The 27,294-nt window shown below is 47.2% G+C and overlaps 1 protein-coding gene across 1 annotated transcript; it reads right to left on the reverse strand.

The window, feature by feature from the left end:
* Positions 1-3,286: 3,286 nt before the first annotated feature.
* Positions 3,287-4,277, reverse strand: LOC100280837 (electron transporter). The gene has a single exon (NM_001153757.2). It carries the CDS (start codon positions 4,253-4,255, stop codon positions 3,506-3,508), a length of 750 nt encoding a protein of 249 aa, NP_001147229.1. The 5' UTR covers positions 4,256-4,277; the 3' UTR covers positions 3,287-3,505.
* Between the last annotated feature and the right edge of the window lie 23,017 nt (positions 4,278-27,294).

Here is a 27,294-nt window from a genome sequence, read left to right on the forward strand (position 1 = left end):
GAGAGTGTGTGAAATGAGTGGAGTTGACGGGTGAAGGTTGGCAAGCAGATAAGACACTTTTTGTTAACGGGTTTGAGTTCTACAACAAACCGAATTTTAATTTACAAGAAAATAAGAATTTTTGAACAAATATATTTCTGAACTTATGAGAATCTCTAGTTTTTTTTATATTTTTTCATGCTTTGTTTTTGAATTCGAAATTCCAAACGAAAAAAAATCAAAAAAAAGACGGTAGAATTTGTTTCTGTCGTTTGTTCGGAAGGGGAGAAAACGGCGAAACCCGGCGAATCCCGAGCGGGATTTGTATCCCTTCGGTGAGCACGCGGCCCACGCACACGGCAGCGATCGTGTCCACGGTGTTATCCGGCAGCACAAACCTGCTGCGCAAGAACTTGCCCATCCGCCGCTCCATGCGCAGGTATTGGCGTCTCGCGCTCCTCTGGTTGCCGCTCGTCGCTGATCACCAGTATCTACTCGTACAGTACTCCATGGATGCGTACGCGCCCGGGAACTCCTCGGCGTCGTCCGGGCTGACCGACATGGCACGCGCATCGAGGATGTAGATGCACGTGGGCCGCAGGCCAGGTCTGGCCGTCTGGGGCCGTGACGCCGGGAGCCGCGCCGCTGTCAAACCGCGTCAGCTCAATCCTAGGGTCCGTTTTCTCAATTCCCAACGCTGTAGACGAAAGGGGTGGTGTGGGCCTGAGAGGTAGAGGGCCCCGGCCGGGGCTACTCGATCCGGCCATCATCGGCTCGCCGGAGCTCACCGTGTGCGTGTCCTACACCACGTGACCACTCGCCTCCATGAATCATCATCAATTCCACCCCTTTGCCAAGGCACAATGGCCAACCATGTGCGTGCTGTTAATTAATTTAATTTAACGGAACCTTGAGGGTTTCTTTTTTGAAAAAAATAATTGACCAGAATAATCCGATCGCATCACCACTTCACCGGCAGTCCTGCAGTCCAACACTGGAAGCGAAGCGACCTCTCTCTGTCTTGCGTGCAACCCGGCCGAGCGCGTCACGCGTCCATCTGCCGCTTCGTTCTGGCTTGGCGCAAATGAGCATCACATGATTGGCCGACACCAGCAGGCATTGCAGATCGCACAAGCGGGGGATGTGATGTGACGTGAGGCATACACCTGTCAGCGAGTCGATTCAGGGCGACACAACGAATGGAGTCGAGTAGAACGAGAGGACATGCCGGACAACTACGCCTCGCCGAGCCTGCGAGCTGTACCGACCGGATAAGTAGGTCCGGACAAAATACTCTAGATCTTGATCAACTCGGCTTGATTAGATTAATTTATTTGATTTTTTTCATGAGCTCAAACCGGGAGTGAGGTAAAGTGGACCATGACCCTCCTCAAATTCTTAACCTTTTATTTCATGAGCTTAAACCGAGAATGGGGCAAAGTGGACTATAACCCCTCCTCAAATTCTTAACCTTTTATACATATGCTTATTTACTCAAACGCCCAGTTTGGATCATTGGAATTGAATTTCATTCTAATAATAGTAATTTAGGCATATATCAATTAAGCTAAATCAGTTTTATGCAAAATATATTTGTATACTATTATTAGCAAGATGTCAGAGATATTTATGTGCTACATTTTTACTATAGAGGTGTGAGACGAAGAGTGTCATGTAAGTTACAGAGTAGAAACAAATTCTACTAATGCATAAAACCATTTCCCATCCTACACCCCATGAATTTGAGATTGACTTATATATGAACTTTGGAAAGTGGTGTAATATCAAATTCCAAACTAAATAAGTTACTTTATTGAGTGAATTCCAATTCCTCTAAAATGAAGGGATCCAAACGCTCCGTTATAAAAAGAAACAAATTGAATACATAAGTGGACTAAAATAGTCCTATCTTGGATCTCCTTATCAGATCGTTCTAGTCCTCTCAACTCTCGTTCTACTCTTCGGACCAGTCCTCGCATCTGTTAACAATCTAATGACCATGACAGCATCATTTGGGCTCACGTCGTCCACGATCTAACTAAGAGGACCAGGTCACTCGTTCGTCGTGTTTGCTCCAACAACGCCCGTACATTGTATTAGTCATTGCTTGTGTGTATAAATATTACACCTGAGATTAATACGAAGCATTGTTGATCCATTCGCTCTTACAACATCTATCCACTCGGTCTCATTCTTTCTGACATCGCCTAAGCCAAAACGCCCCTAATACCCCCTTCCCGCCACCGCCAGCCGCCACCCCTTCCCAACGTGCGACATCATCCCCCCTTCCCGATGCTCTTGTTTCGCTTGTTGTCGTCGACGGGCGGCGAGCTTCGCGAACTAGTGAGTCCTAGCTCTCAAATGTGACATCACCTGAAGGCGCCCCTTTCTCGGCGCCCCCACCCTTCAATGAGATCGACATTTGACAAGGTACGCATGGTTTTGATTCGGTCAACAAAAATTAGAGATATATCTACTTCTTTTGTAAAACATGAATCCTATGCAACACTATCTTTTTACGATCTTGCTTGATTTCGTTAAATAGTCTTCTTAACCCCCATGAATTTCCATTCTGCGTCCGCCATTGAGCTAAACTGATATTCTAGCTCTATACGTTAACGAGCCAACTCGGTTTGTTAAGGATCCAGCTCGCGAGCTAAACGAGCTATCATATTTCAGCAAAACAAAACTACACACATATCATTTACGTAATAATTGATAAACATGTTATATGTATGTGCGGTGTCTATAACCTATACGTTAAATTAATGATTGATGAACTGTGTCTATGTGTTAAATTGGTCCATACAAATATAACTGTGTGTTAAACCGATGAACATGTGAGTGGATTGTAAATTGATCAATCATTAATTGTGTTAATTTGATGTTACATTGATGTGGTACGTGAAACTATAAATATAATTACTATTTTTATTGTTAAATTTAGTTTGAAATTAACTAAAAATTGATTATTGTATACATATTTTTTCTATTCTATCTCACAAGCTAGAAAAGTAAGCCGTGCTAACTCTATGGCTCGTTAGCTTAACGAACCAAACCGAGCCAAGCTAAATCGCTAACTTAATAAGGGCCCGTTCGGTTGACGGGGAATAGAAGGCCGGAACTGTTCCGGCCCGGATTGCTTCTAATTTATATAAGTTTTGATCAACAGGAATAATTCTTGGTGCAATCCAGCAGAAACGAACGGGCCCTAAGCCAGCTTAAACTCGGATAAGCCGAGCTGACTTGATCCAGCATTACCGACAATCAATAACCGAAGAAGCAATGGAATGGATACGCAAAGATAGACGGAAAGGCAGATTAGCCATGAGCAGACCGGAAAGGAACTGAAACGGAAAATCGAAGATCGGAGGAAAGTAACTCCCACAACAAGACACTCATCATTAGTTTCAACCAAGTTTGATGGCAAGCTGAGTACAAGTAGTCCTAAGCCCGAGTAGTAAGTAGTACAGAGTACAAGCAGTCATACAGAGTTTGCGTGGAGCAGTTGGATCTCGGATCTGGATCAGGAGGCGGGGACGACGCAGCAGGCGGGACAGCGGACGAGCCCGTTCTCGTTGCACTCGGCGCAGGACCGGAACCCGCCGCCGCCCTTGAGGCTGTACCGCTTGTGGCTGCCGTGGCAGGCGGCGCAGAGCACGTAGCGCTGGGCGCCGCAGCGGGCGCAGCTGCCGCCGGACGACGCGGGGGCGACGATGCGCCGGAGCTCGCCGGCCTCGTGGAGGCGCCGCACCTCCTCGGCGCCGCCGACGTGGCGGCCGCCCACGAAGACCTGGGGCAGCGCCACGCGGCCGCGCGGCGCGTGGGGCAGGAGCGAGGCCAGCTCCGGCAGGTAGCCCGGGTCCATGGCCAGGTCGCGCTCGTCGACGGCGGCGCGGAGCCCGCGCAGAATGGCGCGCACCGCGCGGCAGTCCTCGTAGGTGCCGCGGACCACGCGGAGGGAGGTGAAGTACAGCACCACCCGCCCGCCGCCGCAGGCGCCCGGTGCTGGCTCCTTGCCGCCGGCGGGGGACTGGGACGCGGGATGCTGGATCGCGCGGAGGACCCGGAGCGCCGAGGCGGCGACGCGGAGGCGGTGGAAGACGCGCGGCGCCGGGGAGGCGGAGGAGTCCGGCGAAAGCAGGGACCGGAGGTCCTTGAGACACGGGTTGGGGATGGAGAGGCGAGGGCACGCGCCGACGGCGGTGGAGGTGGAGGCGGCGGCGCCGACGGCGGAGTCGTCAGAGCTGCGCGTCTTGACCCAGGACGGCCACATGGGGACGGAACTGGGGATCGATGTCCGCGGCGGACTCAGGCGGGAAGCGCGTCGGGACGGGAACGTGCTGCTTTGCGTTGCTGACCTCGGCCCTCGGAGTTGTGTCGTGTCGTGTTTGTGCTGTGGGACGTGGGTTTTATGAGATGGGGTGAGCTTTTGTCCAACCAAGCCCAAGCCCACTCAAACAGTTGTTATCCATTCAACATCGCTGCGGCTGCAGGCTGCGGTCATATTTAGGATGAAAACTATCAGTAAACACTAAAATTATTTTTATTTTTATATTTTTCTTGGAAACGAGATAAAAAACGGTAATTTCAGAAACAAAAGCGATATCGATAATTCGAAAACATCGGAAACAAAAGTTCGGTACGAAAATTACACATATTACGATTGGAATCTAAAATTCGATCGGTAAAAACTGTAACATGTACCTCAATTGACTTCAAATATTCACACGAGCCATACATTCATATAAAATTAGTAATAATATATAAGATAGGAGGTCACATTAAATATATAAAGGTAAGAAGTATACAATAATAAAATCATTATTATGTATTTAAATAAAGTAGAATTAAGATGTGTATAATGATATGACACTTACACTCTATTTGTACTCCTACTACTTGGCATAGTCAATATAATTAGTGTCCTCTTGGTCCTTCTTAAGTTCTCGTGCAACTTATAAATATACGTATCAAGAGTAATAACAGGTAAGAAAATATAAAAAATATTTATAAAAGTCTCAAACGATTATAAACTATATACCATTAGAATGATCTTGATTTTAGAAAAATAATAAAATTAGTTTCATATTTTTACACTCTATTTGTACTCCTACTACTTGGCATAGTCAATATAATTAGTGTCCTCTTGGTCCTTCTTAAGTTCTCGTGCAACTTATAAATATACGTATCAAGAGTAATAACAGGTAAGAAAATATAAAAAAAGATTTATAAAAGTCTCAAACGATTATAAACTATATACCATTAGAATGATCTTGATTTTAGAAAAATAATAAAATTAGTTTCATATTTTTCTAAGCTAAGATGAATCTCTACTACTATGAAGAATGTAAGGGGTAGGCTGCCACCCCGTTCTGCCCTCCTCGTCCGTTATTGTTTTGCCCGCAGCAAAAAAAAATTGCTTCAAAGCTCAAGGATTGAACCCTAGATGCCTTGAGCAGAACACTTAAGCTCCCACCCACTAGACAACTCAACTCAAGTTGGTTTACATCCTCAACTACGCTATCTAAGTGATGAGGTAATTCATGCTTAGTTTTTCATTTGGTGACCCTGGTATGTATAATTTTTTATCCACTCTGGTATTTTTAACAAAAACTTACACACTTGCAGGTGATAGACTATTGCATAAATTTAATAAAATCTCAAGATCATCTAAAGTGCCGATCTAGATGTCGTGTCCACATAAAAAATGCTTTTCAGTTCAACTTTCTAAAGCAGGACGGTGATGTTGAAACTAAAATAGATGAGCTATATCCAATTAAAGACATGTCACAAATATTTAGTGCTGAATAAAGGGGTTTACTTTACCTAGACCATGACACGGTAAATATGAGTTTGAAATTTACACGGTTATTGTTTGCATGTATTTTATTTTTTATGCAATGTTTATAATTGTTTTGTAGGTGTATCCAATTAAAGACATGTCACAAATATGTAGTGCCTCCTTGTCTCCCTCTCCTCCTGCCGTGATAGCTTCCTCGAGGAATTGAGCACGCCGCCCCCACGATCGGCCTACCTCTGTCGTCCCTGCATGCACCACCACCATCGGGTGGGAGAGGCAGTAACGACTCGCCCGAGGCCAACCCCTGGTGGGAGGGGCAGTTATGACTCGCCTGAGGCAAAGCCAAAACAGGACAGGCAGTCACAACTCTTCCTAGGCCACTCTCGGGCGGGAGACACAGTCACGACTCGTCCGAGGCCAAGCCCAGGCGGGACAGGCAATAACGACTCGCCTGAGGTCATCCGCGGGCGGGACAGACAGTCACGACTCACCCAAGGCCAACCCCCCGGGTGGGAAACACAATTACAGCTCACCCGACGCTAACCCCGGTGGGATACAAAGTTACAACTCGCCCGAGGCCAAGCCAAGACAGAACATGCAGTCCGCCCGAGGCAACCCTTGGGTGGGAGAGGCAGTCATGACTCGCCCGAGGCCAAGCCTAGGCAAGATAGGTAGCCATGACTAGCCCGAGGCCATCCTCTGGCGAGGCAGGCAGTCACGACTTGCCAGAAGCCAACCCCCAACGGGAGACACAGTCACGACTCACATGAGACCAAGCCCTGGCTGGACAGTTAGCCACGACTCACCTGAGGCCATCCTTGGGTGGGATAGGCAGTCACGACTCGCCCGAGGACAACCCCAGGTGGGAGAAGTAGTCATGACTCGCTCGTGGCCATCATCAGGCGGGACAGGTAGTCACCACTCGCCTGAGGCCAACCCCCGGCGGGATACGTAGTCACGATTCGCTCGAGTCCATTCTCGAGCGGGAGAGGTTGTCAAGAATCGCCCAAGGCTAAGCCCGGACGGGAGATGCAGTCACGACTCGCCCGAGGCCAACCTCGGGCGAGAGACATAATCATGACTCGTCCGAGGCCAAGCCCGGGCAGGAGACGCAGTCATGACTCGCCCGAGGCCACCTTTGGGCGTGAGACACAGTCATGACCTCGCTCAAGGCCATGCCCAGATGGGACAGACAGTCACGATTTGCCTGAGGCCAAGCCCAGGCAAGAGACGCAATCACGACTTGCCCGAGGCCACTCTCGGGTGGGAGAGGCAGTGATGACTCGCTTGAGGCCAAGCCTACATGGGACAAACAATCACGACTTGTCCTAGGACACTCTTGGGCAGGAGACATAGGCACGAGTCACCCGAGGCCATGCTCAGGTGGGACAAGCAGCCATGACTCTCCCGTGGCCACCCTCGGGCGGGGCAAGCAGACACGACTCGCCCGAGGACAACCCCGAGCGGTGTACTAGCAGTAACAACTCACCCGAGGCAACCCCGGACAGGAAAAGGCAATAATGATTCGCCCGAGGGCAACCCTGGGTGAGCGGCAGTCACGATTCACTCGAGGCCATCCTCGGGGGAGAGGCAGTCACGACTCGCCCAAGGCCATCCTCGGGTGGGAGAGGCAGTCACGACTCGCCCGAGGCCACCCTCAGGCGGGAGACACAATCACGACTCGTCTGAGGCCAAGCCTGAGCAGGATAGGCAGCCACGACTCGCCTGAGGCCATTCTCGGGCGAGACAGGCAGTCATGACACGCTCGAGGCCAACCCCCAATGGGAGACGCAGTCACGACTCAACCGAGGCCAAGCCCTGGCTGGACAGTCAGTCACGACTCGCCTGAGGCCACCCTCGGGTGGGACAGGCAGTCATGACTCGCCCAAGGGCAACCCCAGGCGGGAGACGTAGTCACGACTCGTCCGTGGCCATCCTCAGGTGGGACATATAGTCACAACTTGCCTGAGGCCATCCGCGGGCGGGACATGCAGTAATGACTCACCCGAGGCCATCCGCGAGTGGGATATACAGTCACGACTGGCCCAAGGCTAACCTCCGGCAAGACAGGTAGTCACAACCCGCCCGAGGCCATCCTCCGGTGGGGATACACATTCATGACTCGCTCGAGACCACTCTCGGGCGGGAGAGGCTGTCAAGAATCGCCCAAGGCCAAGCCCGGCGGGAGACGCAGTCACGACTCGCCTGAGGCCACCCTCGAGTGGGAGACATAATCACGACTTGTCTGAGGCCAAGCCCGGGCGGGACAGGCAGTCACGACTCATCCGAGGCCAAGCCCAGGCAGCAGACACAATCACGACTCATCCGAGACCAAGCCCGGGTAGCAGACGCAGTCACGACTCGCCTAAGGCCACTTTGGCAGAACTGTCCGCACCCGGCCTCCTCCACCTCTTCCTGCCTCTCGCTCTAACCGCGCCACGTTCCACATGTCGCGGCCTCCATCCACCTAACGCCCTCCAATCTGCCTCCCGACGCAATTCGCGGTCCTACACACCCAACGCCCCCCCCCCCCCCCGAGCCTGCCTCCCAATGTCACCTCCCTCGCATGTTGACCCGACGCGTGAAGGTTGGTTGATAATATCACTAAACAATGATCTATGCATACACAAGTGTCACCCTGCCGGTTGATTACCTCACTAAACAATGACCTATGCATGCATTAGTATTACCCGTTGCAACGCATGTGCATATATCTAGTTTATTATGAATTTATAAAGGTCAGTTCATATTTAATACTTTTTCTGAAAAATATCGAATTTATTACCGACAGTAAAATACCGAATAAAAACGGTAATTTTCGGAAACGGTAGGAAGAGGTCTAAACCGTTTCTATTTCCGATTCCGATTTTTTCTATCGATTCTGTTTCCGTATTTTTGGTAATAATTTTCGTTTATACCTAAATTTCATTAAAACTTATAAAATGATTTCCGGTATCCGAAAATTACCGTTTTCGTTTAGACCTAAATTTCGGTAAAACTTCGAAAACAATTATCAGTATCTAAAAATCACCGTTTCTATTTTCACCTCTAGTCATATCTGTCCGCGCTGCTCTGTCGTCCCGATTTCCGGCGCCTTCTCAGGTCAGGTCCTCCTGCCGGTGCAAAGAAGATATCGATGGTGCGCTGTAGATACTAATAGAGAAATAGTACAATAGTTTTTATGAAAGAGTTTTTATTGAAATCCCAAACTAAAAGCCATGGAACATGGACGTTTCTTTCATTCCGTGTCGACCTTCCTTGTGTTAACTAACCCTAGTTAGAGTTATGTGGGTAAATACCTATTTTGCCTTTAAGGGGTCTCACATCTCTATATAAAGAACATGTATACCTCCTCATAATATAGAGAAGAGAAAGAGGCCAGAGGCCCAACTCTATATCATGTGTCTCGTGTGTTTTCTCTGTCGTGCTTATAGGAAGGGAGATGAAACCTCTACATCTTCTTGCGTCTCTACTGCTGACGGGAGGGAAGGGAGCGGATCTGGTGATCCGTGGTAATGTAGTTCTCAACACGTTATTAGCACGCTCTACCTCAACGTTGTTGCGGATCTGATCGACATCAACTCTCCATCAAGCCGGCAGATCCCTCGGCCTAGCCAAACTGTCCTACGCGACAGGCTTCGATTCTCCCTCTACACAATAGAACGATATGTTTACTGTTCTTGCTATGTTGTTGTGCAAGTGCTGTGAACCGTGCGCGACGAACTGCCATCACCGTCGTGGTGTTGCGCCCGGGCAAGCGTCGCTACCATCCAGTCCCGCAACACCGAAGAGCGATAGTGCAATGTGTCGTTAGATGTCCGTCGTCCGTACCAGCCTCGATAAAAAAAGATAGTACCCGGTCAAAGAAGCTGCTAAAAAGATGGAAATACTTGATGTTAAAGCATTTGAAACCCGTTTTTTACTCTCGCTTCGGTTTCCCACCGCATGCAACCGAGCACCCTGTCTATTGCATGCTTGCATGCATTCCTCATCGTACTGGATTAAAGCATGCATTTATAGATGTCCAAACAGTGCGGGCCGCCCGTTTGACCCGTGGCACCGTGGCACGGCACGAATTTAGCCCGGTCCAAATACGGCCCGGCACGATCGGTTACGGGCCCGGGCCGGCCCGACCCGTTTAGCGGGCCGGGTATGGGCAGATACGGCGGCCCGCGTGCTTTGGCCCGGCCCAGCCCGATAAATGGGTCGGCCCGACGGTGGCCCGCATAAATATGTAAATACATTTAATTCTCTCATAGTATGTAAATACTAAATACGCGACCAAACATATATAAAATGCATACATAAATATAAAATACATACATAAATATTTTGTTGTCTTAATATATATAAATAATATGTTATTATATATGATTAATTCTGTTAAATATATGTATTTATATACCGTTCTACTGTTGGTTCGGGCCAGTGCCCGGCCCGGTCCGTTGAGGCCCACCGGGCCAACGGGCCGGCCCGACACGATTTTTCCCTGTGCGTGCCGGGTTTGGGCATGTCCCTAGGCACGTGGGCCAGCCCGACCCGGCCCGAAGCATCAACGGGCCGTGCCTGGCCCGGCCCTATTCGTAACGGGCCGAAGCGGGTTCAGGTCGGGTCCGTGCCGGGTGGCCCGTTTGGACATCTATACATGCATTCAACTGAGCACCGTCCACTACTGCATGCTTGCATGCATTATTTATACGCATCCTCCATATGATTTATTCTATTTATTTTATGTCGCAAATAATAAATAGAATGAAGCATGTTTTATGTTGCATTGCATTTGACGGTTCCGTCCAGCACTCGTTTCTTGCCTTGAAAAAAGGTGAGGGACCTCTTCCGTTTGACCAACCAGAAACGGCTAGGGACACCCACGCAACATGAGCAGATGCGGATAATTACATGCGTGATTTTTCTATAATATTTTATGGATGCAAATAATAAATAGAATAAGGCATGCTTTCTCTTGCAGTATGTATCTTAATTAATTATTTCCTGTAGTAAATAATTACTAGAAAAATGCATGCTTACATACAAGGAAGTTGCCTTTTACACTTGATGTGTTATGCTCATGCATTAATTTTGGTGTTTATTTTTCTGCTTTTATTTATCGTGGTAGATATTTAGCAGAAAAATATTAAAATGCATGTAAACTTTATATTGTGCATATTTAAATCGCTCTAAATATTTATATTATGTTGAGCTTTTGGACTCATATCGAGCGATTAAACTGTATAGTGGGTACTAAAACATGTCGATCAGACTTTGTTGTTAATCGGTTGAGTTATGGCACAGGCGAGCATTGGTTGCGCCCTGGCAACATGACACGTTATTTGTGTCGTACGAACTTGGTTGCGTCATGTGATTGCTATGTTGCACTCTCACTTAGTCGGACCACTCCCGTTGAGTCGGACCGCCATCACCAAGTCGCGTATTTTTTGCATGCCCTACAGGCACGGTTCGTCCGCCATGATCAGCGAGCCACAATTGCGTCTGTTGTGCTTGTTATGGAGGCTTATTCGTTGTCGTAGCCTTGATGGCCACACACACGTTGACGCCAGATACGCTGGAGCTTGTACTCGCGTGGAATGTGGTGGATTATTCGAGCCCCTGAAGTCACAGCATAGCACAACCTTCGTAAACAATGTTGTTTAACTCTATATTTTATTTGATTGTTTTGTGTGGCATCATATATTTATTTATATTGCCAAGTGGCCATAACAACTATATCAAGCTCTATAGTGCTTGAATAATCTGGGAAATTAAATTGAAATACAATGAAACACAGATAAGTTAATTCGTTGTTCTCTCCTCATGCATAAAGTTTTACCCGAAGTAACCCGAAGATATATAATATAATGCATGAAAGCCTTTTTGGCATAGAAGACATCACAAATTGGGATTCTATTAGTAAGCAAAAGGCCTTACCAAATGATTTAAGACTAAATCTCAGCCATACATTGCTCAACCAGATGTTAGCACATTGCTCTCTTTGTCACTAAACGACATGAAGCAAACTATGAGATAAAAGGACATGTAATCGCGAGCAACACAAAGTTGCGATTATACCGAGAGGTTATTCTGAGAATTTTTTCACTATGTTGGTGTGAAAACCATAGTGTGTTCCCGTCGAACCACTTTACTCGTTCTATATAGGACCTCTATGCTTGTGTCGCATACATCTCTCGGAATTGTAAATACTTATAGTCACTGAATTGACTCGGGATAGTCCTTTGACAATTTGGTATATACTGTAAGCTAAATGGTAAAGGTCGGTCCTGAATGGACACATACCTGAGGTTTATGTAGCCGAACTACACTGAATTCCACCCTTTGACATGCTTACCATTATCTACCTCCGATCTACCAGAAGTGAGAAGAGTAGACAAATAACTATGAAATCCCACATAACCACAGAGCTTGAAGCTAGATTAGACATTAACATGTCCTTGGTCCTCGGAGCCAGAAGAGTCATATGTCTTGACCACTAGACTATTAGTGATGATAATTTGTGATAGAAATATGAAGATTTTGTAGAGACCTGTTGTATCCTCTCTACTCCTGATGATTTCTTCGTATGAGAGCAATACTATCTGTTGTTGAAGACGGATCCTAGGCAGATACCAGTCTTGTTTCGTTCTTACCAAGCAGTTATCATCATTTGTTTCATGAAAAGCTAGTTATATGGTGATTTTCCCAGATAAAAATGAATTCTGGGTCTTGTCTGTTCTATTCCAAAGCTTCTCTTTTTGCCGAACAACGAAGAGATCAAAATAATGCTTTATAGAACAAATTGGTATATAATATGAGGAGAAATATTTGCCCTGCTGGCAGCACCACAAATTATTAACTATTGTTATAAATTCTCTCTCAAAATTATAATACCTAAAAATGTTGCATAAATTGATACCCAATTTCAGACCGGTATGAGTAATTGGGTAAACCATGGGCAATGGTAAAACAAGTTGTACTATACTGAAAGGGAAATGTGCCCTTGGGCCATTTCTAAGTATTTTGGTGATCAAGTGCCAACACAAGTGGTTTAAGTATGAAACTATGCCAAATGGTGGAAGAAGTGCAAATCAACACAAAGGTATCATTCTAGACTTAGTACATTGGTTTTTGTGTACTAACATATTTGTCTAAGTGCTAGAATCAGAGAAAAGACAAAAGGAAAAAGAGTTGGCTGTGTACAGCCAACTGCTGTTCAGTCTGGGTGCACCGGACTGTCCGGTGGTGCACCGGACAGTGTCCGGTGCGCCAGGCCGGCTCTGGTGAAAAGGCCGCTCTCGGGATTTCGTCGGCGGCGTACGGCTAAAAATCACCGGACTGTCCGGTGGTGCACCGGACTGTCCGGTGAGCCAACGGTCGGCCGCGCAATCCACGCGTGACGCGTGGCCGGGCCAACGATCTGATGGGGGCACCGGACTATCCGGTGTGCACCGGACAGTGTCCGGTGTGCCAACGGCTCCAAATCTTCAACGGTCGGTTGTGCCAGAATAGGAAAGCAATCAGCACCGGATAGTGTCCGGTGTGCCAACGGCTCCAAATCTTCAACGGTCGGCTGCGCCAGAATAGGAAAGCAATCAGCACCGGACTGTCCGGTGCACCAACCGACAGAAGGCAAGAATTGCCTTCCTGGATTGCTCTCAACGGCTCCTAGCTGCCTTGGGCTATAAAATGGACCCCTAGGCGCATGGAGGAGTACACCAAGCATACTCTAATCATTCTTGATCATTCACACTCCGTCTTTGCGCACTCGATTGGCATTCTTAGTGATTTGAGCTCCATTCTAGTGGTGAACCTTGTGTTATTCATTTGAGCTCAAGTCTTGGCTGTGTGTGTGTGTTTTGCTGTGGATTTGTGTGTTGCTTCCCTCCCTTACACTAGTTCTTTCACTTTGATCCTTATTGTAAGGGAGAGAGACTCCAAGTTGTGGAGATTCCTCGCAAACGGGAAAAAGTAAAGAAAGAAGAACACCGTGGTATTCAAGTTGATCATTGGATCACTTGAGAGGAGTTGAGTGCAACTCTCGTCCATTGGGACGCCACAACATGGAATAGGCAAGTGTTATACTTGGACGAACCACGGGATAAATCCTCGTGTCTCTTGTGCTTGTTCTCGCTGTATCTATTGTGTTTCACAAGAGCTCTCCTTTAGCCACTTGATTTCATTGTGCTAACTCTTAATCAAGTTTTGTGGCTTTAAGTGTTAAGTTTTTACAGGATCACCTATTCACCCCCCTCTAGGTGCTCTCAATTGGTATCAGAGCCGTTCTCTTCAAGAAAGGGACTAATCGTCCGAAGAGATGGATCCTAAGGGAAAGGGGATGGTGGTCAACGAAAATGAGAAGGAGTCCATCTTCAATGAGCCAAGGGACGACAAAGCCAATGACTCTGGCTCGAGTCAAAAGAAGAAGGATGGAAAGAAGAAGAGGCGCATCAAGAAGATTGTCTACTACGACAGTGACGAATCTTCCTCTTCTCAAAAGGACGACGAATACGAGGAGAAAAAGAAAACGGTCAACTCAAACTTTTCTTTCGATTATTCTCGTATTCCGCATAATTCCAATGCTCATTTGCTTTTCCATTCCACTTGGTAAACCTCCACACTTTGATGGAGAGGACTACAGATTTTGGAGTCACAAAATGCGTAGCCACTTGTTCTCTCTTCATCCAAGTATATGGGAGATAGTAGAAAATGGAATGCGATTTGATAGTTCGGATAACTCCATGTTTATCAATGAACAAATTCATAAAAATGCACAAGCTACTACTGTTCTTTTAGCATCCTTGTGCAGGGAAGAGTACAATAAGGTGAGCGGCTTGGACAACGCCAAGCAGATTTGGGACACCCTCAAGATCTCGCATGAGGGGAACGACGCCACCATGCTCACCAAGATGGAGTTGGTGGAAGGCGAACTAGGAAGGTTCGCGATGATCAGGGGAGAGGAGCCAACTCAAACGTACAATAGGCTCAAGACCCTGGTTAACAAGATAAGAAGTTATGGAAGCACGAGATGGACGGACCACGATGTCGTCCGATTTATGCTAAGGTCCTTCACTGTCCTTGATCCTCATCTTGTAAACTCTAGTCGGGAGAATCCTAGGTACATCAAGATGACGCCCGAGGAAAAACTCGGAAAGTTTGTAAGCGAGCGAATGATGATCAAGGAGGCAAGATATGTTGATGAGGCGTTGAATGGCCCAATCCATGAGCCTCAAACCATTGCTCTCAAAGCAACAAGTAGCAGGGAGGCGCTACCTAGCAAAGTGGCGCAAGTTGAGGCAGCCGGACTAAATGAGGACGAAATGGCCCTCATCATCAAGCGCTTCAAGACGACGCTCAAAGGTCGCAAGGAGCATCCCAACAAGAGCAAGACGAAGGGAAAGCGCTCCTGCTTCAAGTGTGGTAAGATTGGTCACTTTATTGCTAACTGTCCCGATAATGATAGTGACCAGGAACAAGGAAAGAGCGGAAAGTGGGAAAAGAAGAAGACCTACAAAAAGGAGAAGGGCGAGGCACACCTTGGAAAGGAGTGGGATTCGGATTGCTCCTTGTCCGACTCCGACAACGAAGGACTCGCTGCCTCAGCCTTCAACAAGTCGGTTCTCTTCCCCAATGAGCATCACACCTGCCTCATGGCAAAGGAGAAGAAAGTAAGTACTCGAAGTACCATTACATATGCTTCTTCATGTGATGATGAGTCTAGTGATGATGAAGTAGACTACACTAGTTTATTCAAAGGTTTAGATAGAACTAAAATTGATAAGATCAATGAATTAATTGATGCTTTGAATGAGAAGAATAGATTGTTAGAGAAACAAGAGGATCTTTTATATGAAGAGCATGATAAATTTGTTGATGCACAAAATTCTCTTGCTTTAGAAGTTAAAAGAAATGAAATGCTTTCATGTGAATTATCTACATGCCATGAATCTATTTCTATCTTAAGGAGTATTAATGATGATTTAAATACTAAGTTAGATATAGCTAATAAATCAAGCTCTTGTATAGAACATGTTGCGGTTTGCAATAGGTGTAAGGATTTTAATGTTGATGCTTGTAGTGAACACTTAATTTCCATTTCCAAATTAAATGATGAAGTGGCTAGTCTTAATGCCCAACTTAAGACTAGCAAGAATGAATTTGACAAACTAAAATTTGCAAGGGATGCCTACACCATTGGTAGACACCCCTCAATTAAGGATGGGCTTGGCTTTAAAAGGGAAGCCAAGAACTTAACAAGCCAAAGGGCTCCCACTCTCACAAAGGAGAAAGGGAAGGCCCCTATGGCTAATATTGCTCAAAAGAATCATGCATTTATTTATGATAGGAAATTTTCTAGAAATGTTCATCATGATAGGAGTTGTAATGCTTATGATTCAAATGCCATGTTTGCTTCAAGTTCTTCCTCTATGTATGGTAGAGATATGCCTAGGAGAAATGTTGTTCATGTACCTAGGAAAGCAAGTAATGAACCCTCTACAATTTACCATGCTTGCAATGCTTCTTTTACAATTTATAGGAAGGATAAGAAAGTAATTGCTAAGAAATTAGGGGCAAGATGCAAAGAAGATAAAACTTGCATTTGGGTCCCTAAGGCTATTGTTACTAACCTTGTAGGACCCAACAAGAGTTGGGTACCTAAAACCCAAGCCTAATTTGCCTTGCAGGTTTATGCATCCGGGGGCTCAAGCTGGATTATCGACAGCGGATGCACAAACCACATGACGGGGGAGAAGAAGATGGTCACCTCCTACGTCAAGAACAAAGATTCCCAAGATTCAATCATATTCGGTGACGGGAATCAAGGCAAGGTTAAAGGACTAGGAAAGATTGCTATTTCATCGGAGCACTCCATTTCTAATGTGTTTTTAGTTGAGTCGCTCGGGTATAACTTGTTGTCCGTTAGTCAACTTTGTAATATGGGTTATAATTGCTTATTCACAAATGTAGATATGTCTGTCTTTAGAAGGAGTGATGATTCATTAGCTTTTAAGGGTGTACTAGATGGCAAACTCTATTTAGTTGATTTTGCAAAAGAGGAGGCTGGTCTAGATGCATGCTTAATTGCTAAGACTAGCATGGGCTGGCTATGGCATCGTCGTCTAGCACATGTGGGGATGAAGAACCTTCACAAACTTCTAAAGGGAGAACATGTGTTAGGTCTAACAAATGTGACTTTCGAAAAAGATAGACCGTGTGCAGCTTGTCAAGCAGGTAAACAAGTGGCAAATGCTCATCACAGCAAGAACGTGATGACCACATCAAGACCCCTGGAGCTGCTGCATATGGACCTCTTCGGACCCGTCGCCTACCTTAGCATCGGGGGAAGTAAGTATGGTCTCGTTATAGTTGATGATTTTTCTCGCTTCACTTGGGTATTCTTTTTGCAGGATAAATCTAAAACCCAAGGGACCCTTAAACGCTTCCTAAGGAGAGCTCAAAATGAGTTTGAGCTCAAGGTGAAGAAGATAAGGAGCGACAACGTGTCCGAATTCAAGAACCTTCAAGTGGAGGAGTACCTTGAGGAGGAAGGAATCAAGCACGAGTTCTCCGCTCCCTACACACCACAGCAAAATGGTGTGGTAGAGAGGAAGAACAGGACGCTCATAGACATGGCAAGGACGATGCTTGGAGAGTTCAAGACGCCCGAGCGATTTTGGTCGGAAGCCATGAACACGGCTTGCCACGCCATAAACCGGGTCTACCTTCATCGCCTCCTCAAGAAGACGTCATGCAGACTTCTAACCGGTAACAAACCCAACGTTTCATACTTTCGTGTATTTGGGAGTAAATGCTACATTCTAGTGAAGAAAGGTAGGAATTCTAAATTTGCTCCCAAAGCTGTAGAAGGGTTTTTGTTAGGTTATGACTCAAATACAAAGGCGTATAGAGTCTTCAACAAATCATCGGGTTTGGTTGAAGTCTCTAGCGATGTTGTATTTGATGAGACTAATGGCTCTCCAAGAGAGCAAGTTGATCTTGATGATGTAGATGAAGAAGATGTTCCAACGGCCGCCATACGCACCATGGCGATTGGAGATGTGAGACCACAGGAACAAAAGGAGCAAGATCAACCTTCTTCAACAATGGTGCATCCCCCAACTCAAGATGATGAACAGGTTCATCAAGAAGAGGCGTGTGATCAAGGGGGAGCACAAGATAATGATGTTATGGAGGAAGAAGCACCACAGGCCCCTCCAACTCAAGTCCGAGCGACGATTCAAAGGAATCACCCCGTCGACCAAATATTGGGTGATATAAGCAAGGGAGTAACTACTCGCTCTAGATTAGTTAATTTTTGTGAGCATTACTCTTTTGTCTCTTCTATTGAGCCTTTCAGGGTAGAAGAGGCCTTGCTAGATCCGGACTGGGTGTTGGCCATGCAGGAAGAGCTCAATAACTTCAAGCGAAATGAAGTTTGGACACTGGTGCCTCGTCCCAAGCAAAACGTTGTGGGAACCAAGTGGGTGTTCCGCAACAAACAAGACGAGCACGGGGTGGTGACAAGGAACAAGGCACGACTTGTGGCAAAAGGTTATGCCCAAGTCGCAGGTTTGGACTTTGAAGAGACCTTTGCTCCTGTGGCTAGGCTAGAGTCCATTCACATTTTGTTAGCCTATGCCGCTCACCATTCTTTCATGTTGTTCCAAATGGATGTGAAGAGCGCTTTCCTCAACGGGCCAATCAAGGAGGAGGTGTACGTAGAGCAACCCCCTGGCTTTGAGGATGAACGGTACCCCGACCACGTGTGTAAGCTCTCTAAGGCGCTCTATGGACTTAAGCAAGCCCCAAGAGCATGGTATGAATGCCTTAGAGACTTTCTAATTGCTAATGCTTTCAAGGTTGGGAAAGCCGATCCAACCCTATTTACTAAGACTTGTGATGGTGACTTATTTGTGTGCCAAATCTATGTCGATGACATAATATTTGGTTCTACTAACCAAATGTCTTGTGAAGAGTTTAGCAGGGTGATGACTCAGAAATTTGAGATGTCAATGATGGGCGAGTTGAACTACTTCCTTGGGTTCCAAGTGAAGCAACTCAAGGACGACACCTTCATCTCCCAAACGAAGTACACGCAAGATTTGATCAAGCGGTTTGGGATCACGGACGCCAAGCCTGCAAAGACTCCAATGGGAACCGACGAACATGTCGACCTCAACAAAGGAGGTAAGTCCGTTGATCAAAAGGCATACCGATCTATGATAGGGTCTTTACTTTATTTATGTGCTAGTAGACCGGATATTATGCTAAGTGTATGCATGTGTGCTAGATTTCAATCCGATCCAAGGGAGTGTCACCTTGTGGCCGTTAAGCGAATTCTTAGATATTTAGTTGCTACGCCTTGCTTCGGGATCTGGTATCCAAAGGGGTCAACCTTTGACTTGATTGGATACTCAGACTCCGATTATGCTGGATGCAAGGTTGATAGAAAGAGTACATCAGGGACGTGCCAATTCTTAGGAAGGTCCCTGGTGTCTTGGAGTTCTAAGAAACAAACTTCCGTTGCCCTATCCACCGTTGAGGCCGAGTATGTCGCCGCAGGACAGTGTTGCGCGCAACTACTTTGGATGAGGCAAACCCTCCGGGACTTTGGCTACAATCTGAGCAAAGTCCCACTCCTATGTGATAATGAGAGTGCAATCCGCATGGCGGATAATCCTCTTGAACACAACTGCACTAAGCACATAGATATCCGGCATCACTTTTTGAGAGACCACCGGCAAAAGGGAGAAATCGAAGTGTTTTATGTTAGCACCGAGAACCAGCTAGCCGATATCTTTACCAAGCCTCTAGATGAGAAGACCTTTTGCAGGCTGCGTAGAGAGCTAAATGTCTTAGATTCGCGGAACTTGGATTGATTTATAGCATACATGTGTTTTATGCCTTTGATCATGCTCCTTTATGCATTTTGATGCTTAATTATGGTGATCAAGTTGTACAAAGCAATCCCCGGACCTCAAAAGTCCATGTGTGAGTGATGCACATATTTAGGGGGAGATGTGCTACAACTTGATCCCTTGAGACTAACCATATGCTTGAGTTTTCTTAAAATTAGTCTCAAAGATATATTGAAAGGGAAAGGTGGACTTGGACCATGAAAGACTTCCACTGCACTCCAATGAGAGGGTAACTTACTCCAAGTTCATCTCCATACTATTATTGCCTTTTATTCTTATTTGAAGATTTTGGTGCGGCAATGGGGTTTAAGGGCCAAAAATGGTCTTGTTTTGGTGCTTCATGCCAAAGGGGGAGAAATTAAGGCCAAAGCAAGAAATGGATCAGCTACCACATGAGAATTTTGAAAATAGTAGAGTTAGAGCTTTTGATTTGTCAAAATACTCTTATGGTCTCTAATTATCAAAAATTGGTCTCTTGTGGGGAGAATGTTTGATTATGGGAAAAAGGGGGAGTTTTTGAATCTTTGATCAATTTCTCTTGGAATACCTCTCTCTATGCCTCAACAAGTGAATTTGACTTAGAGATAGGAAATTGAGTTTGATTTGCAAAAACAAACCAAGTGGTGGCAAAGAGTGATCCAAATATGCTAAATTTGAATCAAAACAAATTTGTGTACGCATTCGCATTGAAGTTGCACTTCTTTTAGTTGCTTTTTGTTGTGTTGGCATAAATCACCAAAAAGGGGGAGATTGAAAGGGAAATGTGCCCTTGGGCCATTTCTAAGTATTTTGGTGATCAAGTGCCAACACAAGTGGTTTAAGTATGAAACTATGCCAAATGGTGGAAGAAGTGCAAATCAACACAAAGGTATGATTCTAGACTTAGTACATTGGTTTTTGTGTACTAACATATTTGTCTAAGTGCTAGAATCAGAGAAAAGACAAAAGGAAAAAAGAGTTGGCTGTGTACAGCCAACTGTTGTTGAGTCTGGGTGCACTGGACTGTCCGGTGGTGCACCGGACAGTGTCCGGTGCGCCAGGCTAGCTCTGGTGAAAAGGCCGCTCTCGGGATTTCGTCGGCGACGTACGGCTAAAAATCACCGGACTGTCCGGTGGTGCACCGGACTGTCCGGTGAGCCAACGGTCGGCCAAGCCAACAGTCGTCCGCGCAATCCGCGCGTGACGCGTGGCCGGACCAACGGTCTGATGGGGGCACCGGACAGTGTCCGGTGTGCCAACGGCTCCAAATCTTCAACGGTCGGCTGCGCCAGAATTGGAAAGCAATCAGCACCGGACAGTGTCCGTTGGTGCACCGGACTGTCCGGTGCACCAACCGACAGAAGGCAAGAATTGTCTTCCTGGATTGCTCTCAACGGCTCCTAGCTGCCTTGGGGCTATAAAAGGGACCCCTAGGCGCATGGAGTACACCAAGCATACTCTAAGCATTCTTGATCATTCACACTCCGTCTTTGCGCACTCGATTGGCATTCTTAGTGATTTGAGCTCCATTCTAGTGGTGAACCTTGTGTTATTCATTTGAGCTCAAGTCTTGGCTGTGTGTGTGCGTTTTGCTGTGGATTTGTGTGTTGCTTCCCTCCCTTACACTAGTGCTTTCACTTTGATCCTTATTGTAAGGGCGAGAGACTCCAAGTTGTGGAGATTCCTCGCAAACGGGAAAAAGTAAAGAAAGAAGAACACCGTGGTATTCAAGTTGATCATTGGATCACTTGAGAGGAGTTGAGTGCAACTCTCGTCCATTGGGACGCCACAACGTGGAATAGGCAAGTGTTATACTTGGCCGAACCACGGGATAAATCCTCGTGTCTCTTGTGCTTGTTCTCACTGTATCTATTGTGTTTCACAAGAGCTCTCCTTTAGCCACTTGATTTCATTGTGCTAACTCTTAATCAAGTTTTGTGGTTTTAAGTGTTAAGTTTTTACAGGATCACCTATTCACCCCCCCCCCTCTAGGTGCTCTCATATACATCTCCGCATACCAAAAATATTTGCTTGGCAGCATTGGCCTGATGTCGTGCACTTTACTACCATTATCTACGCACACATTTTCCTATGTGCTTAAAAGCACAATGCAACCAGTGAATGTCCTTGTGAGCGCTAGACCTTGATGGTCATTTTACTTGTTGATCTGAAGTCAACTACTGGCTCCAAACGACGAATGGTATGCATGAGCCCCTGAAGGACCCGTATGGATAAAATAGTGTTGTGCATATCAGTCTAAATCTTAATGATTGACTGTGCATTTGGTAACAATAACAGTAAGTTTGCAGAATTGTAACCACAAAGCAACTTGTTGTTGGGTGCCTTGCTAGAAGTTGAGACTAACCCTTCATGTTGAAGGAAAAATATGTAGTATTCATGCCACTACATTAATCTAAGTCCAAAGCTCACTGTATAAAACTCCGATCTGTAATGTGCGTAAGATTTCCCAAATAAATCACCATAATAGCATACATTGGCCACAACTAGATGATTGTGGTTGGGGATTTTATCTGTATGTTTTTAGAACATCTCGGCATTAGGGGGAGGAATGCCCATATAATGTAATGCCTCAACATTCTATTAAACGCACAAAAGCCAAATTGAACCTGTCGTTCGGTGTGTACTCCTATGTATATGGAGTTTGCCAGAAATCGTTGAGGAGTAACCATATTGGTCTGAATGCTTCTACCTGATGTAGATATGAATATACCTGGGATTAATATCATATCCACATTTGACTTATTGGCATTTGATCTATTCTTGGGGACGCCTGCGAATATGATCCATTAGCCTTAGTCAAACCATATGTTCTGATTGCAGATTCACGTGGTCTGTGATAACTCTCCTCCAATTAATTCACCCTGATGGTGATTTGCCTCACAAAGAGGTTCATCTTGATGATGAAGTTCCTAGCAATGCGCGCAATATCATTGTGCTAGGAATACAGAACAATGAATCTTTCGTTTTTGGGAAATGACGAAGATCATTATTAAATGTGGGAGACAAATGTGTCGACACCTATATTGCCTCTCTAGATTGCAAAGGGATCCAAAACAAAGTCCTAGGCATGAGTGCTTGAAGCTCTCTTATCCGGTCTGATAAATGCAATCGAGGCTGAACCAATAATCACAAAATCAAAGACACGAGCTCGAAGTTCAAACATTTATGGGCACTATTGAAATAATGTGTGGTGAATGCGATGGTTCAAGTGGTCTTGTGAGAGACCCATCCCACATATGTGTTGAATAACCACTGTTCCACTATGTAATATATCTGGCAAATGGCATCAATTAAAATATGTAGTTAATAGGATTCTGAAGATCCGTCATGAGATCCTAGGAGGACTCACATCTTTGAATTATAAACATGCAACATATAAATCTCATACCGAATAATATATTCTTGACGAATGAACACTCTCCTATGTAGAGAGAATATCTCCTAGATGAGATTATAGTTCCTTGATGGAACCTTTCCAGAAGAAATAAAGTTTGTATTAAACACCAAAGTTTGATAATACCTATATAGGGATAATGACACATACAGACCCAAAAAGGAATAAGATGAGGTACCAAAGGACTTGAAGTTCACCGAATAAGCACATGTGCATTCCATGAGTTTTACTCATGGTAATTTCCACTAGATGTGGAATTACGGTATCCTCTAAAGCCCAGATGGCAGAAACCTATAAGGTTTAGGTGTTACTGGCAAAATATCCCCATTGTGCCAGAATGACATACTATAACAATATATCTGATCGATGAAAAATCCCTGATGGATTACGATCTTTGATGGACTTTTGTTATACCATCATAGATGTTGCAATGGATGAACGCCCGGAGCGATGTGTCATATTTAGAATATGTACTATTGCAACTATATTATCCCCTAAGTCCTATAGAAGGACATGTTACTTGCTTTGCATAACTATGTATAAATTGTGTTGTAAGATAAAAAATGATAGCACCCCAACCTTATCCATTCTCGTTATTCCAGATGAACAATGAGACATATATCTTGAAGAATATGCTTGAGTTATGAGGGATAACGACTTTGACAGATGTCATCGTCAGGGGGAGCGAATACTTATATTGATCACAATCGTGAGACAATAAATGTCATATTCTATGCCCTGAAGGCCTGAGCTTGATGATCAATATGTGAACCTTTATGGAACTTTCTATCAAATATATAGATACAGTCGATCGAACACCATCAGTCAAAGTGGCTTATTTATATTGATACGTGCACTTACCTCGTATATCCTAGAAGTGAGTAGAGGTAAAGTTCCTGAAATAGTCCTTGCAAGGATATGCAATCCGTTTGCTAAATATTTATATGCATATTGTTGGAACTTGCTCTCCTGGGCAAGTTGATCCAACGGGGGAGTGAAAGCAACGTAAACAAGGTTTTGATTCGAGGTGGTGATAGCTCTGTCAATCTAGCCTCTCAAGGGCACTGTGCGGGGGTATTTATAGGTACCAGAGTGCCCAGCATCCTGAGTTAAGGACGCATGTGCCCTTAGGCGCCTAGGTTATCCCCGGAATATTCCCATAAAGCAGGGTTACAGACTGTAATTACAGGGAAACCTTTACAAATTAGGCCCGTAATGCGCAGCGGCCACGCAGGGCCTGTTACAATGGGCCAGATCACATGTGGGCCTCCATGTTGGACGAAGCCGCGGGATGGGACGACTTCGTCATGGGCCTTCGTCCAGCGACGCGTGGGACGAAGGGTAAGTCTACCAGTCGTCTTGTCTTCGTTGGTGCAGCGAGGCTGGTGAAGGCATCGAGCGAAGGGTGGCGTCTTCGCCTTCGCCCCAACATTTGCCCTCCGAGGGACCAGTTCGACTAAGTCATCTGGTGCCGAAGGTGTCGCTAGATGGTGGAGATGCTGCCCTCGCTCGAAGTGGTTCCGCGGGGGTTTTTGACATGACCGTTGATTGACGCTGCACTGTTGGATTGCGGGCTTCCCGAAGCGTCGCGCCCTATGTATATAAAAGGGGTGGGGGCGGCGCGGATTGAAATTTACCTTTCTGCGTGCCGCGAAAACCCTAGCCTCCCTTTCAAACTGCTCGCTTTCTCGTCTGCCCTCCTTGCTCCTGTTCGTCGGAGAACTGGCCCACGTGAAGCAGACCGCGCACCGCCGTCGATGGTACGTAGCCATGCCGTCTTCCTCCTCGTCTGCTGCGACCACGCCGACGGCCGAGGCATCTTCTGAAGATCTCTCGGGCACTATGGCGGCGGCGGAATTACGACCGGGTGATACAGTGGAATTCGGTGTTTCACGGATGTCGTTGGTCCGCGTGCAAGATATGCAACGGTTGGGGTATTTTGGCGGCGGGGTTGGTCGAGTCCCGGGGGCGGAGGAGGTCCCCGAGCCCGAGGGCGAATTGGTTGTTTTTGAGGCATTTTTCATCGCCGGCCTTCGCCTGCCTGCGCATCGTTTTGTGTCGGAGGTTCTGCAAAAGTTCGAAGTCCAGGTTCATCAGTTGACACCGAACGCCGTGGTGGCGTTGGCGAAGTATGTCTGGGCAACGACGTCGTATGGCGGTCAGCCTTCGGTGGAGGTCTTCGCCAAGCAATACTGTCGGCGTTTCGACCCCGGGGGGGTCCCTGGACCGACGAGTAAATTGTCGTTGCGTGTCCCAGCCCAGATGGGTCGGCGCGAGACGGAACACAAAGGGGGGAAAACAGTAAGGGGAAACCCTGGCCTTCGTGTTGTCCTGCGCCCAGGGCAGATGCGCTTGCAGTAGGGGGTTACAAGCGTTTGTGTGGGAGAGAGAGAGAGAGAGCCTTGTGCGTCGGCCTGTTCTCCCGCGCGGCCAACCTTCTCGTATGAGAGCCCTGGACATTCCTTTTATAGGCGTAAGGAGAGGGCTCAGGTGTACAATGGGGGGTGTAGCAATGTGCTAACGTGTCTAGCAAAGGGGAGCCAGAGCCCTATGTACGTGTCGTTGTGGCTGTCGGACAGGTTTTGGCGCCCTGTTCATGTGATGTCGTGGCCGTCGGAGGAGCGCTTGAGCTCCATGGAAGTACAGCTGTCGGGGCTGTCGGATCCTTGCTGATGTCTCCTTGCTTCCGTAAGGGGCTGAGAGCCGCCGTTGTCATGGAGCACGCGGGGTGCCATCATTACTTGTTTACCGGGGCGAGCCGGATGGGACGCCGGTCTTGTTCCCCGTAGCCTGAGCTAGCTAGGGGTAGGGTAATGATGACCCCCCCTGTGACGTGGCCGGCCCGAGACCGAGGTCGGGCGAGGCGGAGGCTCCTCTGAGGTCGAGGCTGAGTCCGAGCCCTAGGGTCGGGCGAGGCGGAGACCGCCTTTCGGAGTCGAGGTTGAGTTCGAGCCCTGGGGTCGGGCGAGGCGGAGACCGCCTTCCGGAGTCGAGGTTGAGTCCGAGCCCTGGGGTCGGGCGAGGCGGAGCTTCCTATGGCGCCCGAGGCTGGACTTAGCTGCTGTCAGCCTCACTCTGTCGAGTGGCACAGCAGTCGGAGCAGGGCAGGCGGCGTTGTTTTCCTGTCAGGTCGGTCAGTGGAGCGGCAAAGTGACTGCGGTCACTTCGGCCCTGTCGACTAAGGAGCGCGCGTCAGGATAAGGTGTCAGTCGATCCTTGCATTAAATGCTCCTGTGATACGGTCGGTTGGCGTGGCAATCTGGTCAAGGTTGCTTCTCCACGAAGCCTGGGCCTCGGGCGAGCCGATGGTGCGTCCGTCGCTTGAGGGGACCCTCGGGCGAGACGTGAATCCTCCTGGGTCGGCTGCCTTTGCCCGAGGCTGGGCTCAGGCGAGGCGGGATCGTGTCCCTTGAGTGGACGGAGCCTTGACCTGAATCGCGCCCATTAGGCCTTTGCAGCTTTGTGCTGATGGGGGTTACCAGCTGAGATTAGGAGTCTTGGGGGTACCCCTAATTATGGTCCCCGACAGTAGCCCCCGAGCCTCAAAGGGAGTGTTGGTACTTGCTTGGAGGCTTTTGTTGCACTTTTTTGCAAGGGGACCGGCCTTTCTCGGTTGCGTTTCGTTCCGGTGGGTGCGCGCGAGCGCACCCGCCGGGTGTAGCCCCCGAGGCCTCGGAGGATTGGTTTGACTCCTTCGAGGTCTTAGCGCGTTTCGTGATGCTTCGGCCGGTCTGGTTGTTCCCTCATGCGAACTGGTCGTAGCCCGGGTGCATAGTCAGGTTCCAAGTTCTCGGGCTGGTATGTTGACGCTGTCAACGGTTTGGTCGGAGCCGGGTTTGCGAGAGCAGCCCCCGAGCCTCCGCACAGAGTGAGAGGACGGTCAATGACTGACTCAGCTTTTTTCATACGCCCCTGCGTCGCCTTTCCGCAAGGAGGAGGGGGGAAAGTGCCATGTTGCCCTCGGAGGGCGCCGAACATGGTGTCTCCAGTGAGTTTCTAACGGGTGATCCGAGTGGATGCCCGTGCCCCGTTCGATAAGGGTCGGCTAGTGGCCCAGAGGCGCGCTCCAAAAGTACCTGCAGGTGATTTGCCGGACCCAGTCCCATTTGATAGGGTCCGAGGGCTCGATGCTTCCCTCTGATGGGATTCTGTTACAGAATCGCTCCTGCTGGTCTCTGAAATGTCCTAGGGTACCTCGGGAGCGTAGCCCG

Source organism: Zea mays, chromosome 8 (assembly GCF_902167145.1).
Source record: "Zea mays cultivar B73 chromosome 8, Zm-B73-REFERENCE-NAM-5.0, whole genome shotgun sequence".
NCBI lineage: Eukaryota > Viridiplantae > Streptophyta > Magnoliopsida > Poales > Poaceae > Zea > Zea mays.

Bases quoted from the DNA above. Each gene is read 5' to 3' on its own strand.
- LOC100280837 (NM_001153757.2), bottom strand. From the start codon at position 4,255: ATGTGGCCGTCCTGGGTCAAGACGCGCAGCTCTGACGACTCCGCCGTC.